The following is a 14,325-nucleotide window of genomic DNA, read 5'->3' on the forward strand; positions in this document are numbered from 1 at the left end:
ATTCTATACAAATGGGGGGCTCTGCACTGAGGGGGATTCTATACTAATGGGGGGCGCTGCACTGAGGGGGATTCTATACTAATGGGGGGGCGCTGCACTGGGGGATTCTATACTAATGGGGGCTCTGCACTGGGGGGATTCTATACTAATGGGGGGCTCTGCACTGAGGGGGATTCTATACTAATGGGGGCTCTGCACTGAGGGGGATTCTATACTAATGGGGGCTCTGCACTGAGGGGGATGTCTATACTAATGGGGGGCTCTGCACTGAGGGGGATGTCTATACTAATGGGGGCTCTGCACTGAGGGGGATGTCTATACTAATGGGGGCTCTGCACTGAGGGGGATTCTATACAAATGGGGGGCTCTGCACTGAGGGGGGAATCTATACTAATGGGGGGTCTGCACTGAGGGGGGATTCTATACTAATGGGGGGCTCTGCACTGAGGGGGGGATTTTATACTGATGGGGGAGTCTGCACTGACGGGGGATTCTATACTGATGGGGGTCAGCACTGGGGGGGGTGTATGTACTGATGGGGCGGTCTGCACTGAGGTGGGAGGTTGATACTGATGGAGGGGGGTCTGCAGACTCTGTACTGAGGGAGGGTTTCTGTACTGATGGGAGGTCTGTACTGAGGGAGGGGGTCAGTACTTAGTGGGGGGTCTATACTGAGGAAAGGGGGTCTGCACTGAGCGGGGGTCTGTACTGATGGAGGGGGTCTGTACTGAGGGAGGGGAGTCTGTACTTAGTGGGGGGGGTCTATATTGATGGAAGGGGGTCTGTACTGAGGGAGGGGGGCTATATTGATGGAGTGGGGTCTGTAGTTAGTGGAGGGGGGTCTGTACTGAGGTAGTTGGTGGAGGGGGGTGACACCAATTTTTTTGGCACCGGGTGACACCAACCCTAGTGACGCCACTGATGTGCAGTTAACGAGTGTGGCGTTAGGAGGGGGGGCTGGAGCCCCGAGTGGGTCCCCAAAAAGTCCTGGGTCTCGGGCATTCACAATTCTATTATTAGCCCCGAGCCCGAGCGGGGACCAATCTGACCCGAGCGCGGCCCAGTGACATAGCAGGTCCCGCATTCTGGAGCCTGCAGCGCCTATGATGGACGTTCCACTGGTCCAATGCTGGGACCGCGGGACGTGTGAGGTCCTTCATAGGCGCTGCAGGCTCCAGAAGGTGGGATTTACAATGCGGCCGCCGTGTTGTATCACTGTGAGAAGATCCCCGCTCAGCACGCTTTTCTCCTCTCCTGTCATGGCTCTGACTCTGGCTCTGGCTGCCTGGAGTGCCTTCGGCTGTCTACTCTGCTGCGATGGACGCGCCGCACACTTTTGGCTGAGCTGCATGAGGAGGTCACATCACCTGAAGTCTGGTCAGTGTGTGTCAGTGTAGGTCAGTGTAGGTCAGATAGGTAGGTCAGTGTGTGTCAGGTAGGTCAGTGTATGTCAGCCAGGTAGGTCAGTGTGTGTCAGGTAGGACAGTGTATGTCAGATAGGTCAGTATATGTCAGGTAGGTCAGTGTATGTCAGGTAGGTCAGTGTATGTCAGATAGGTCAGTGTATGTCAGGTAGGTCAGTATATGTCAGGTAGGTCAGTGTATGTCAGCCAGGTAGGTCAGTGTGTGTCAGCTAGGTCAGTGTATGTCAGGTAGGTCAGTGTATGTCAGCCAGTTAGGTCAGTGTGTGTCAGGTGTGTGTCAGGTGTGTCAGGTAGGTCAGTGTATGTCAGATAGGTCAGTATATGTCAGCCAGGTAGGTCAGTGTGTGTCAGGTAGGTCAGTGTATGTCAGGTAGGTCAGTGTATGTCAGCCAGGTAGGTCAATGTGTGTGAGGTAGGTCAGTGTATGTCAGGGAGGTCAGTGTATGTCAGCCAGGTAGGTCAATGTGTGTGAGGTAGGTCAGTGTGTGTCAGGTAGGTCAGTGCGTGTCAGTGTCAGGTAGGTCAGTGCGTGTCAGGTAGGTAACACCCCCCACCCCCCCCCCCGATGCTGGGCTCTGACTTCGGGCTGAAGCCCCTGGTCTTTTTGCCACCTAGCAACGCCCCTGGTTAACGACTTTTATTAAACACACACTCACCTGTCCCACGATCCAGCGATGTGGCCGCCCCGAACCCTCGGTTCTCTCCCTCTCCTCACCCTGGCGCCAGCATTACAAGTGTGGGCACCCAGCTGTGAGTTGCAAACTTACAGCCGGGTGCACACTGCACATGTGCAATTCGTGCTGCGCCTCCTCAATGGTCGTGCAATCTTCTTGGACTTGTGATGCGTCCCAGAAGATTGCAGGGAGGGAGGGGGAGAGGAGAACTTTTGCTCGGATCACCAAGGCAGCCTGAGCGGAAGTGGGAGCGGGTAACTGTCAAAGCTAGGTACCTGCCCCCCCCCAAAAAAAATGACATGCCAAATGTGGCAAAGGAGGGGAGGAGAAGTGTTTAAAGTGGAACTTCCAAATTCGGGTGGAGCTCCGCTTTAAAGTAACAAGTTTATATAGTAGTATTAACCTACCTGGCGGTATGATTATTTCGGATTTTAGGTGCTGAAAGCGGTACAATTATTTTGCATGGAAATTTGGCGTTTTATATTGTAGGTCTGTAAATCTTAACAATAACACACTTAAATCTGTCCAAACCAGAGTCTAGTAGATATCCCGGGTATGATAAAGTTTGAAACACAAAAACATAAATTATAATATAATAAATAAAAATAAATAATTAAAAAAAAAAAAAAAAAATAGTAATAAAATAAATTTCCCCACAATTCACTATCGCTCAATTCTGCAAGTGTTCTAATTTACTATCGCTGTTTTCTAGCTGGTCTAAAGCCACTTTTGATGTAAAGGGACACTTTTTGGTTGCTATGGACAATCTCCAGTTTCCAGGCAGAAAGAACAGTGTATATCATGTAAAACTGCATGCAGGGCATGGGCCAAAGCACTGGGGACAAAAGGGATGTGAAATCATTTCATACAGTACTGTAATCTGTAAGATTACAGTACTGTATATGTTATGTTTTTTACTTTTTTTTTAATTTGCCGCCAGGCTCCGCCCCCGTGCGTCGCGCCGCTCGCAGGGAACGGAGCCTGGCACGGAGAGGCTTCGGAGGAGGACGGAGTCCTCGGACACTGCGGGTGACATCGCAGGATCCCGGGGACAAGGTAAGTAAAGCCGCCCCAGAATCCTGCAATGCGATCCCGAGTGTGGCTCGGGGTTACCGCTAATGGTACTGAATTTTAACCCCGAGCCACACTCGGGAATACCGCCAGGGAGGCTACATCCTTTATCTTAACACATTCAACGCAATAAAATAAACATTCCCTTAGTTGTTAAAATTCTTCTGCAGTTTACAACTTTGAGGGTCCATGCACACTGGACTTAAAAAAAAGCTCATATAGGGCATTTTTTGTACAAGCATTTAGGAGCGTTTTGCTTTTTTTTTTTCTGCCAGAAAACCCCTCTCAAAAACGCAATTCTGTAGGGTCTATTTTCTGCCTTTAATTGCTGAAATTAAAGAGTCATTCCACTTTTGTTGAGAAAAAAACATTCCTCTGGATGATCTATGTACATTGCAGGGATTTTAACAAACTTTGTTGCAGATTTCTATCCCTTGTTATTCTGAAGAAATGGTTGTTTGTTTGTCTGTGTCCATGTGCTTAGTGAGACTGTATGGGAGCGGTTTTATAATTATCATTCAGCTGCTGCACCTGCAGGGCTCTAATGAGGAAGTCAGCATCCCTTTAGTGTCGGTTCACACCAGTGCAAGGTGCGAGATCGCATGTGATTCGCACTGCACTGCAAATCACATGCGATCTCCGTGCGATGCGAATTCAGCCATACAGATAGTATGGCTGAATTCGCATCGCATTCGGACCAAGCTCGCATTCAGACCAAACTCGCACAGGACCCTTATTTTGGTCCGCATCAGAATTGGATTGCATGGGTGTTCACACCCATGCAATCCAATTCATGTCTGAACTGTCAGTTCGCACTGCGATATGCAAGTTGAAATGGGGGTGTCATTAACATTGTATTGACACTGTCGACAGTTCGCACATGACAGTGTGAACTGTCTTGTGAGTTGGGTGCGATGCGGGAACCTACAGTGGATTTGCAGGGTTCCCGCATCACACAAGTGGGAACTGGCACTGAGACATGATTTCCCTTTGAGAGTATCACACCAAAAATAAAATTTTCATTGCAAGAGATGCTTAAAATCTGACTTGTATCTTAGTGCAGATTTCTGGGAAAATCAGTAAGCCAATCACACGAGCAGGAAATTACATTTTTGGGGATGTACTGTATACCATCTGTGTACAGAACACCTCTAGGTAGCCATATTGCATTGCATTTTACAGAAAATTACAGAGCTGCAGATCAAAAAGGAAAGGTCATTTTTACTAACACTCAATTACAATATGACTTGTGTTGCAATTTTAAATGCTATATTATTTTTTTTCTATTTGCTATTTTTTTCCCCAGAAAAGTGGAGTTACCCTTTATCTTCTTCACGCCTCATATTTGCGCATCTCCCTTTGTGCTGGGAGCGCCGCATGTACTAACGATCGGGACCCGGAACTCCCAATTCCGGGTCTCCTGATCTCTGTGACAGTCTCTGATTGGCTATCATAGTGATCAATTACTGTGAAGCCCGCACCTGTGTTTTCTCTCTCTGTGAATGGAGGAGAGAGATACATTGTGTCTCTGTCTTTCCTTGCAGAGGAAAAAAAAAAGTGTGTGTAAAAAAAAAATAAATAAATAATAATAATAATAATAATAAAAAATACCTAGATCAAGGTTTGATTCAGGTCAGTGCCTAGGGTTAGTGTTTGGGTCAAAGGTCAGGGTCAGTAATTTTTTTTTGGACAGGATTTTTTTCCCTTAAATTAGTATCAGTGCCAGTTTGTGTCAGTGTGTTTATGCTTCAGTTATGAATGAACACAGTGAGTGAGTGTGTTCACTGCGTTCATTTAGAAAAGCAAGGCGCTGGTAAACTACATATTTACTAGCCCCTTCCCCCATTCTCAGTCCTGAAAGAACCCCTGCAGCAGCTGGGGGATTGGGGAGAAAGCCCGGGCAGTAGGGGGAATCGACACCGCCCATAGTCATTAGGGTGTGCCCAGGTACACCAGGCACACCCCCTGCGCACGCCTATAACCCAACATATATCAGAAGATTAGGAGAGTGTAAATGTGTGGATAGGTGAGGATCAGCAATTTTTTTAAAACAACATAATACACATACGTCCAGTATAAGCTGCCTAAATATAGAAAGCAAAAAAATCTATGCTATATAATTCTGATACTTAGAATATAATTTTAAATATGTCTGTTAGTAATTCTCTGTAGTGCCATGAAATGAATTAATATGCCAAAGTGTAAATTTATTATAAACACTTGAAGCCCCCTAACAATGTAATTGTTAGGGGGCTTCTGTATACTGTATACTGTCTGCATGTACAATGACATATCACCTGTTTTGATGTTGATAATAAAAAAGAATTCCCCCCTGTGTGAATTGTAGTACACCTTCCTGGCTATTCTACAGACAGTCATTCAAACAATGCGAGGCTCACAAAGTCCATTTCATTTCCTGAGCAATGCTTACACTAACCTAAGCAATGACTTGTGGACGGCTCTAATATAGAAAGACCTGCAAGAGACTCAGTCACAAAGGATAGACCCTTTTCAATTTAGGAATCATTGCAGATTTACAGAATTTCTTAACCATTACATTTGGAAAATTCTAAATTATTTTGCATATCATTCCTGTACACAATTAAATTGTTAGGCAGAGATTTAATATGCTAATTATTTAATGGTGCATGCAATAATGTAACACATTATCAAAGACATAAAAACATGCATCATGGGTTTGAGAAAATTGATGTTCTTAAAGCAGTATTAAACTCAAAAACAAAAATCGAATATATTGCAGATTATCAATCCTAAAGTGAATATTTTTTTTGCTTTATTTTCACATGGTGATCCTGCCAGTAACACACTTTCTATTCTAAGGTGTTTCTACTCTGGATGGAGGAGCAATAGAGACACCTTTAGACAGCAGCATTTTCAATCTGGGGAGGGGGTAGTGTTAGAATAGCAGATTTAGATGTAATTGACTAAGAAAAGCTAACACTTTTAAGCAGTTACAACATTTTTTTTCCTTTTGAGATAAAGGTTTCATATAAATGAATCAAGTCAGACCATTGTAATCACCTCTGTGAATGTTAAATAATGTGCCCCAAGCCACTAACTGCCACATTTGCTGGACAGTTTGGTCTGATGAAAAACAGACTTTCTGGCAGGATCAACAGGAAAAAAATGCAGCTACCACATCTAAAAAATTGTAATTAAATTAATAAAATTTTGTTTTTGGATTTAATACCACTATAATAGTTACAAAGCTGCATATTTTAATTAGATAAAAATTATAAAAGGCTGGGTTCACACTATTGTGAATTAGATGCGGGTTTCCCCGCATCCAATTCGCATAGCAGGAGATTGTGACCATGCTAACGTGCATGCGTTAGCACAAGCCTAAACGCATTGGTACTGCAGTTTTACGCAATTTTTAAAAAGGGTCAGTGACTTTTTTTGTTTTTGTGTTTCTCGCGCATAGGGCAACCCATTCACTTCAATGGGCTGCCCTATGCACGTTTGTCGCCCCAAAAGGAGCTCCTGCTTCTTTTTGGGCGACAAGCTTTATGGGGTTTTTTAAGGCACATTTTGCTGTGATTGCTGCGTGATTCTGTCACACGACAGTCGCAGCAAAATCGCGTCACGTTTGGGGTGCCAATTGCGATTGCCATGCAATTTGAAATCATGGGCAGGATCGTGTCAATTTAGTCCGTCCAAATCTCCAAGTTTTGTATGGGGCCTAACAGTGAAAGGGACATTTTAGCACAATATCTAGTTGAATACAGTTACAGGCTTATTCAACAAACTACTACAAAATACAATTTAGATGATCTGAGACACTATTTAATGCAAGATAAGTGCAAGAATTCTTATTGGCTTTTGAGGTTCACTGCATGCTACACGTCTTTCCTTATCAAATAAACCACCTAGGTACAGTTGCCTCTGACTAAATTTATTTTTCCATTGTGCTGGTATTTTCTTAATTTGTTCAATAATTTCCTTCCTTTTGACCCCCTTTGTTGATTACATATGTGTATGGATTGCCTCAAACAATCAGAACAATCACATCTCTGTTGAAATGGACTGTGACTATAGCAACTATAAAGCTGTGTTCACAATTAAGCTTTTCTTGAGAGACTAAGCTGTGAATGAGTGCAAGAAGAGTGAAGAATGATTTATGTGTCACCTTCTGTACCTTCACCTTAACTCATTCCTACAGATCCTCAAAATTCCCCATATAGTCAAAGTTTTACATATAAAGGCTTTACTCCATTAAAATATAACGATACCCCGTCATAATGTTAGAAAATGACCACGCGTCCAAAAATGTTTTCTTTATCAACAAATTACATTCAATTTACTCATCAGCTAATAAAACATTTACTTACCGTTGCAAGTGGTCTGTCCGTTACCATAATCACCATAACCTTCTTGACAATCCCATTGCTGTATTCCTTGGGTGCAAAGGAAAGCCATAAAAAAAAATAATGGCCAGAAAACAGTTAATAAAAGGAACATAATCTCCTCTTCTTGTGATTGCTGTCCATAGGCTACATGTCACTTGTCTTTCACCCCATGCAGCTGTGTGCATGAAGGACGCTCCATCTCTTCCCCACAGCCCTTCACAGCCAACAACATTTTCTCAGCAATGCCAGATTTTTGTTATCCTGCTTTCTATTTACTTCAACAATGCGGTGACCCCTCTTCGTATACAAGCCTCCTAATTAGTTATGCCTCTTGATTTTTTTCTTTTCGAAGCAAAGTATGAAATGCCAGGCACCCTGGTGACGAATGTAACACGTTCAGCAAATACAGTCTGGAAGCATTTCTTTCAGTGTCAGAGCAAACTGCTATGTGATAACCTTCCAGTTCGTGGTGTGCAGTCTTCTATACCAGGGTCTGTCTTTCCCCAAATGCTGCCCCCTTTAAAACGCTTCCTTGCCACTCCTCCTGTCTTCTTAGTGCCAGCCAAGCGGAGCCCGTCTTTAGTCTATTCTATGCTGGGAATGAAAGGATCCAGACTTAGAACAAACATACAAGCACTTGTAACTCTTTCAAATTGTAGGGAGGTATGTTGAGAGGTATCATGAATTTTATTTTGATGACTGGGGGCAATACATAACAAGTCTGAGACTAGAGAATAATAAATACATTTGATGTGCTTGAAACTCATTTAAGTGTTCTTTGATTCAAAAATGAGACAGGTGACTCATCTGAAATACAGTAATCTGACTTATGCTTGGGTGCATGAATTATTGAAAATCAATATGAAAGAGAACAAAAATGACTCATTGCAAAGATCATCATCCTACCTATACAGGTTGTAAACAGTGCACAGTTCTGGCTCTTCATGTGATCAGGAAGATATTGAGAAATACTTGTCTCAGCAAATCGTGAAACGGTAGCATTAGCATTTAAAAACAAAACAAAGGCATAGTTTACATTATCCTCTTTGAGATTTGGAATACCAATGGATTTACGTTTTACTCTATCCCTGGCAAACAACATTTACTGAAAACAATCGTCCGGTGTTGGATAAGGAACCTAAAAAAAGACCTCCACCTAACACCGAGATTCAGCACGAGGCAAAATTCAGTGGATAAAGCATGTGTTATCTCATCTTTTAGTTCTTGCTGTGCTCTACCTACAGTACCAACCCTTTACCAGTTGGTCCTTATCCTCCATTCTACTCTTGTTCTACATTATAAAGAACAGATAAGCACAATCATGTTCCACAAGTGGTGGTGTTCCACGTTTCACGAGTGGTGGTGACTACCATAATAGATGTTGGCAACAAATCCAGGGATATATTTCTGCCTGGCCAATATAGGTTGTGATCATGGCACCACACAACCACCACCGGCTGTGTTCTTATTATTGTTGTCCCTGCTCAGGTATCGCATTATTCTTAAGAGAACAGTGGACTGCGTATTTACAATTCACTCACCCACCTATTTACAATTCAAGCACTCTAGGTCCATACACCTAGAAACCTAGGAATACCTACCCTTCAAATTGCTATTAGATTAGGCCCATAGTTTGCACTAATCTTCTAGTGATAACACCGATGCCCTGTTCAAACTTGAAGCTCATAGCTTGTAGCTCGAAATTCAAAAACGCTCAACAAGCAAAAACCCATCGTTTTTAATAGCCCTTGTTCACATCTTAACGTTCTGTCTCTTCAAGCAAACTTCCTGTTACAGCCTACCTATGCAGGTTGTAAACAGTGAGCAGTTTTGGCTCTTCACATGATCAGGAAGATATTGAGAAATATTTGTCTCAGCAAATCGTGAATCGGTAGCGCTGGCATTTAAAAACAAAACAAAGGCATAGTTTACATTATCCTCTTTGAGATTTGGAATACCAATGGATTTATGTTTTACTCTTATGCCGCGTACACAAGAGCTGAATTTCTGACAGAAAGAGTCCGATGGGAGCTTTTTATCGTATACTCCGACCGTGTGTATGCCCCATCGGACTTTTTCTGTCAAAAATTCAGACGGACTTAGATAGAGAACATGTTCTATATTTTTCAGATGGAACAAATTACTATAGGAAAAACCACTTGTTTGTATGCTGTTCTGATGCACCAAAAACGACGCATGCTCTGAAGCAAGTACAAGACGGAAGCTATTGGCTACTGGCTATTGAACTTCCATTTTCTAGTCCCGTCGTATGTGTTGTACGTCACCGTGTTCTGGACGGTCGGAATTTGGTGTGACTGTGTGTATGCAAGACAGCTTGAGCGAAATTCCGTCGGAACTCCATCGTAAAAACCTCCAGAGTTTATTCCGAAGGGAAAACTGGTCGTGTGTACAGGGCATAACCCTGGCAAACTATGTTTACTGCAAACACTCATCCGGTGTTGGATAAGGAATTTCAAGAAAGAACTCGACCTAACACTGAGATTCAGCACTAGGCAGAATTCAGAAATTAAAAGCATGTGTTATCACATCTCTTAGTTCTTGCTGTGCTCTCACCTACAGCACCAACCTTATGCCACATGGTCCTTATCTTCCATTGCACTCCTGTTCTGCGTTATAAAGAACAGATAAGCACAACTATGTTTCCAAGTTCATTTGAGTGTTGGTGACTACCATTGTAGATGATGGCAACACAGCCAGGGATATATTTTTGCCTGGCCAATATACTGAAGGCCATGACCATGGAACCACAAACTCACCACCGGCTGTGTTCTTATTACTGCTGTCTCTGCTCAGGTCTCATATTATTCTTAAGAGAACAGTGGACTGCGTATTTATAATTCACTCACCCACCTATTTACAGTTCTCCCATTCTAGGTCTATACACCTACCCTTCAAATTGCTATCAGGCCCATAGTTTGCACTACTCTTCTAGTGATAACACTGAGACCACGTTCACACTTGAACATTTTGTAACTTGTAGCTTGAAACTCAAAAACACTCAACAAGCAAAAACCCATTGTTTTAATAGCCCTTGTTCACGTTTGAGCATTCTGTCCCTTGTGGGCAAAACGGCTGTTGCTCAAAAAAGTACATGAACTACTTTTCAGGCAGAATGTGTTTTTGTCCTCATAGACTTCAATGGAAAAGCCTGAAAAGTGCGACATCAACTTTTTTTGAAAGTTTTTCAAGCGTTTTGTAGTACGTTTTCTGCTCAAACAGCAGCTCTTCACCCCTTTTTCAGCAGCATTCCACACCTTTTAGTTGAAAAAGATGACAAAAAAAAGCCTGACAAAAGCTGCAAAAATGCGCAATTATGCTCCAAAAAACCCTTGAAAACATGACACTTAGGTGTGAGTGTAACTTGACTTTTTGAATTTTCAGTCAATCCACTCCCATGCTTAGTTTTTTTTTTGTCTGACTATGTTGTCTTATCTTGTTAGGGTGATACTAAGGATAGCCAGAACGTTAGTTTGGGGATGGCACAGGACTCTTGGCCTTGGAGAAAGGAAATACAAATCCAGTCCTGGATACAGTACCATATGACCCATATTGGCAGGTGGACAGGAAAAAGCTTAGTAAGAAGGGGCACAGTCATGAAATTCCCTAGAAACTGATGATTCTCTGAAGTCCATTTTAAGCCAGCCACCCTCTGCAGGGCTCAGTTGTCAATACGTGAGAAACTAAAGGTCTCTGTGTGTTCTGTCCTATAGTGTGTGTTCTGTCTCATCTTTCCCCTGTTAGTCACAAACATGAAGAAGAAAAAGGGAACGCAGATAGATCACGAAAGCCTAGCTTGACATACAAATCACATATGTCTGAATCTGCCACTCCACTTTAAATGCGGGCTGTTTTTCTCGCTCAAAGATTTTTATTGAATGATCAACGGAAAATAACAATTCTAATATATCAATTAGGAGTCATTTAGGAATAGTACGTGAAATAAAAATACAGGTTGAAACATTGTAATGGTGAAATGACACACAAAGGATAGAAAGGATAGAATGAGGGCTGTTTTTCTTACTTTCTATAGTCCCCTCCTAATGGCTAACCATACTTTTATTGTTTTATCAAAAGACTTTCAGACTGGGTTCACAACTATGCGAATTGGATACGTTTTTTTCCCGCATCCAATTCGCATGACCGGAGATTGTGACCGGCTCTCTATGGAGCCGGTTCACATATCTCCGTTGCGGCTTCGGAGCAGCTTGCACAGGAACGCTGTGCGTCTTTAGCTCTGTTTCAGGGGCGAATTCAGGCAAAAACTTGGCCCTGATTCGTCCCTGAAATGGAGAACAGGGACGCATCCGTCAGAGGTGTGAACGCAGCCTCAGACACTTTCCAACAATGCCAATTGATCTAAAATGTGTGCACATCATCAGATGCATCTATAGATGTATGGTATACTGTATATGGTAACATATAAGACACTGTTGACATTAACTCTGCCACCGTTTTTTCTTTCCTCTAACACGGGAATCGTCAAACTACGGCCCTCCAGCTGTTGCGGAACTACACATCCCATGAGGCATTGTAAAACTCTGACATTCACAGACATGGCTAGGCATGATGGGAATTGTAGTTCCTGAACAACTGGAGGGCCAAGACCATGACACCACCACCACCAGCCTGAACCTTTGATACAAGACAGGATGGATCCATGCTTTTATGTTGTTTAGGCCAAATTCTGACCCTACCATCTGAATGTCGCAGCTGGCTCAATAGACCAGGCAATATTTTTCCAATCTTCTATTGTCCAACTTTGGTGAGCCTGTGCGAATTGTAGTACCAGTTTCCTGTTCTTAGCTGACAGGGGTGGCACCCGGTGTGGTCTTCTGCTGCTTCAAGGTTTGATGTGTTGTGAGTTCAGAGATGGCATTCTGCATACCCTGGTTGCAACAAGTGGTCATTTAAGTTACTGTTGCCTTTCTATCATCTCAAACCAGTCTGCCCATTCTCCTCTGACATCAACAAAGCATTTTCGCCCGCACAACTGCCGCTCACTGGATATTTTCTCTTTTTCAGACCATTCTCTGTAAACCCTAGAGATGGTTGTGTGTGAAAATCCCAGTAGATCAGCAGTTTTTGAAATACTCAGACCAGCCTGTCTGGCACCAAAAACCATGCCACGTTCAAAGTCAATTAAATCCTTTTTTTCCCATTCTGATGCTCAGTTCGAACTTCGGCAAGTCGTCTTTATCACATCTAGATAGAAGTGCATTGAGTTGCTGCCATGTGATTGGCTGATTAGCAATTTGTGTTACAAAGCGATTGAACAGGTGTACCTAATAAAGTGGCTGGTGAGTGTGTAAGCACTGGATGCCCACTGAAATCTTTAGGAGCTAAAATCTATGGGAGCTAAAATCTAAGCATACATTTAGATTTTTCCTTTAATTTTTTTTCATATACACTACACTTTGCAAGAAGGGTCATTGTAAGAAGATAGTTGTTCTGGGCCCTAACTAAATATTTTTTTCTCACCACTCATCAACATTTGTTTAGAAAGCAGTAACAATGGCTGTAGCCCCAAGGTCTAGTGCCCACCTGGATCACCTTCTAGCCAGTCTTTAGTGACACCCAAGCAGCTTGCCACTTTTTTTTTTTAGACAAAATATCAGCCTAATGATCTTCTTTCTATTAACAGCATTGGCAGCACCTCTTTTTCACCAACCAGGCCAGTAAAATACCAGCAAGGGGCCAACCCTAGGCTGGTGGCTATGAGTGATAGGATCTCCTGTGATGTAAAGGAATGTCAGCAATCACATGCTTAGCTGGACATGGTTAAAAGGCCTGAGTGTTGATTTGATGTAGACTCTCATCATCTATTTATTGATGCTAGATGCTGGCATTAAAAATTTACAGAGACAAAAAAGCACACAGCCTTTTTCCAGACATCAAAGGCAGATACAGAGCAACAAACATGGTACTTAGACCTCACCTTCTGCACCAGACTTGGACGCCACACACATGAAGTGGCTGCAAATTGCTGGGAAATAAAATATCAATTTAAAGTTGAACACTGGGTTGTAGAAAAACTAATATACCATATACAGTAAGTAAAAGATTGAAAGCTTTTGAGGTTTAAAGTCACTAGAACAGATACAGGCCCACTTTTAATTGGAATGTATGCTTGTTTTACCAATTAAGCATAAGTATAAAAAATAAAAGAAAGGGCAGTAAGCAAATAAGTAAACTGCTGTTATCTGAATTTGCAAAAATATAAAAAAAATGCCTCCATTTCTGTAAACCACAGGGTAGGAAAATGTATATACCTAAAGTTCCCTGTACCATCCAAGTGCCAACTTCCCTCCCCGTCTGGGCCTAATAAACACACTCTAGTTGTTCTCCTTGTTCTGTTTGCTCTGGATATAATTATTTAGTGATTATAAGAGCTCTCACCCTAAATCTCTCTTTTGAGATCTTAAGCTTCCTATTCAAACCCAAAAGCAAACATTTATTAAAATGCAGCTTACCAATTCTTAGATGTAATGGCTGCATTAGTTTTCTTTTTTAGGCATTCTTTGCTTTATTTTCTCCTGATGATCCGGCCAGTAAAGTTATTATTTTTCAACAGAACAAGCTATCCTTTAGTTGTAACAGTTAGAGGGTTGAGACAAACCATGTAATACTGAGAGGGGTACTTAAAATAATCAGTTTTCATTTATTTATGTAAAACATTTATCCAAAAAGAAAAAAAAAACTGTTGTAACCACTTAAAAAGTGTGAGCTAGAGTTTGGCTTCAAAATGTTAGTGTATCTAAATCTGCT

At 42.4% G+C, this 14,325-nt stretch overlaps 1 protein-coding gene across 5 annotated transcripts in view; it reads right to left on the reverse strand.

The window, feature by feature from the left end:
• The window catches only part of EGF (epidermal growth factor), a 196,526-nt gene that overhangs the window by 167,677 nt on the left and 14,524 nt on the right, over positions 1 to 14,325 (reverse strand). For 3 of the 5 annotated variants that reach the window (XM_073602421.1, XM_073602430.1, XM_073602394.1), the window contains exon 3: positions 7,522 to 8,133. In XM_073602421.1, coding sequence (XP_073458522.1) covers positions 7,522 to 7,651 — 130 coding nt within the window. In that variant the 5' untranslated portion in view covers positions 7,652 to 8,133. Of the gene's footprint in view, positions 1 to 7,521; positions 8,152 to 14,325 lie in introns of those variants that run through there. The other 2 variants (XM_073602404.1, XM_073602413.1) reach the window with 2 other exon arrangements.

Source organism: Aquarana catesbeiana, linkage group LG01 (genome assembly GCF_042186555.1).
Source record: "Aquarana catesbeiana isolate 2022-GZ linkage group LG01, ASM4218655v1, whole genome shotgun sequence".
Classification (NCBI taxonomy): domain Eukaryota; kingdom Metazoa; phylum Chordata; class Amphibia; order Anura; family Ranidae; genus Aquarana; species Aquarana catesbeiana.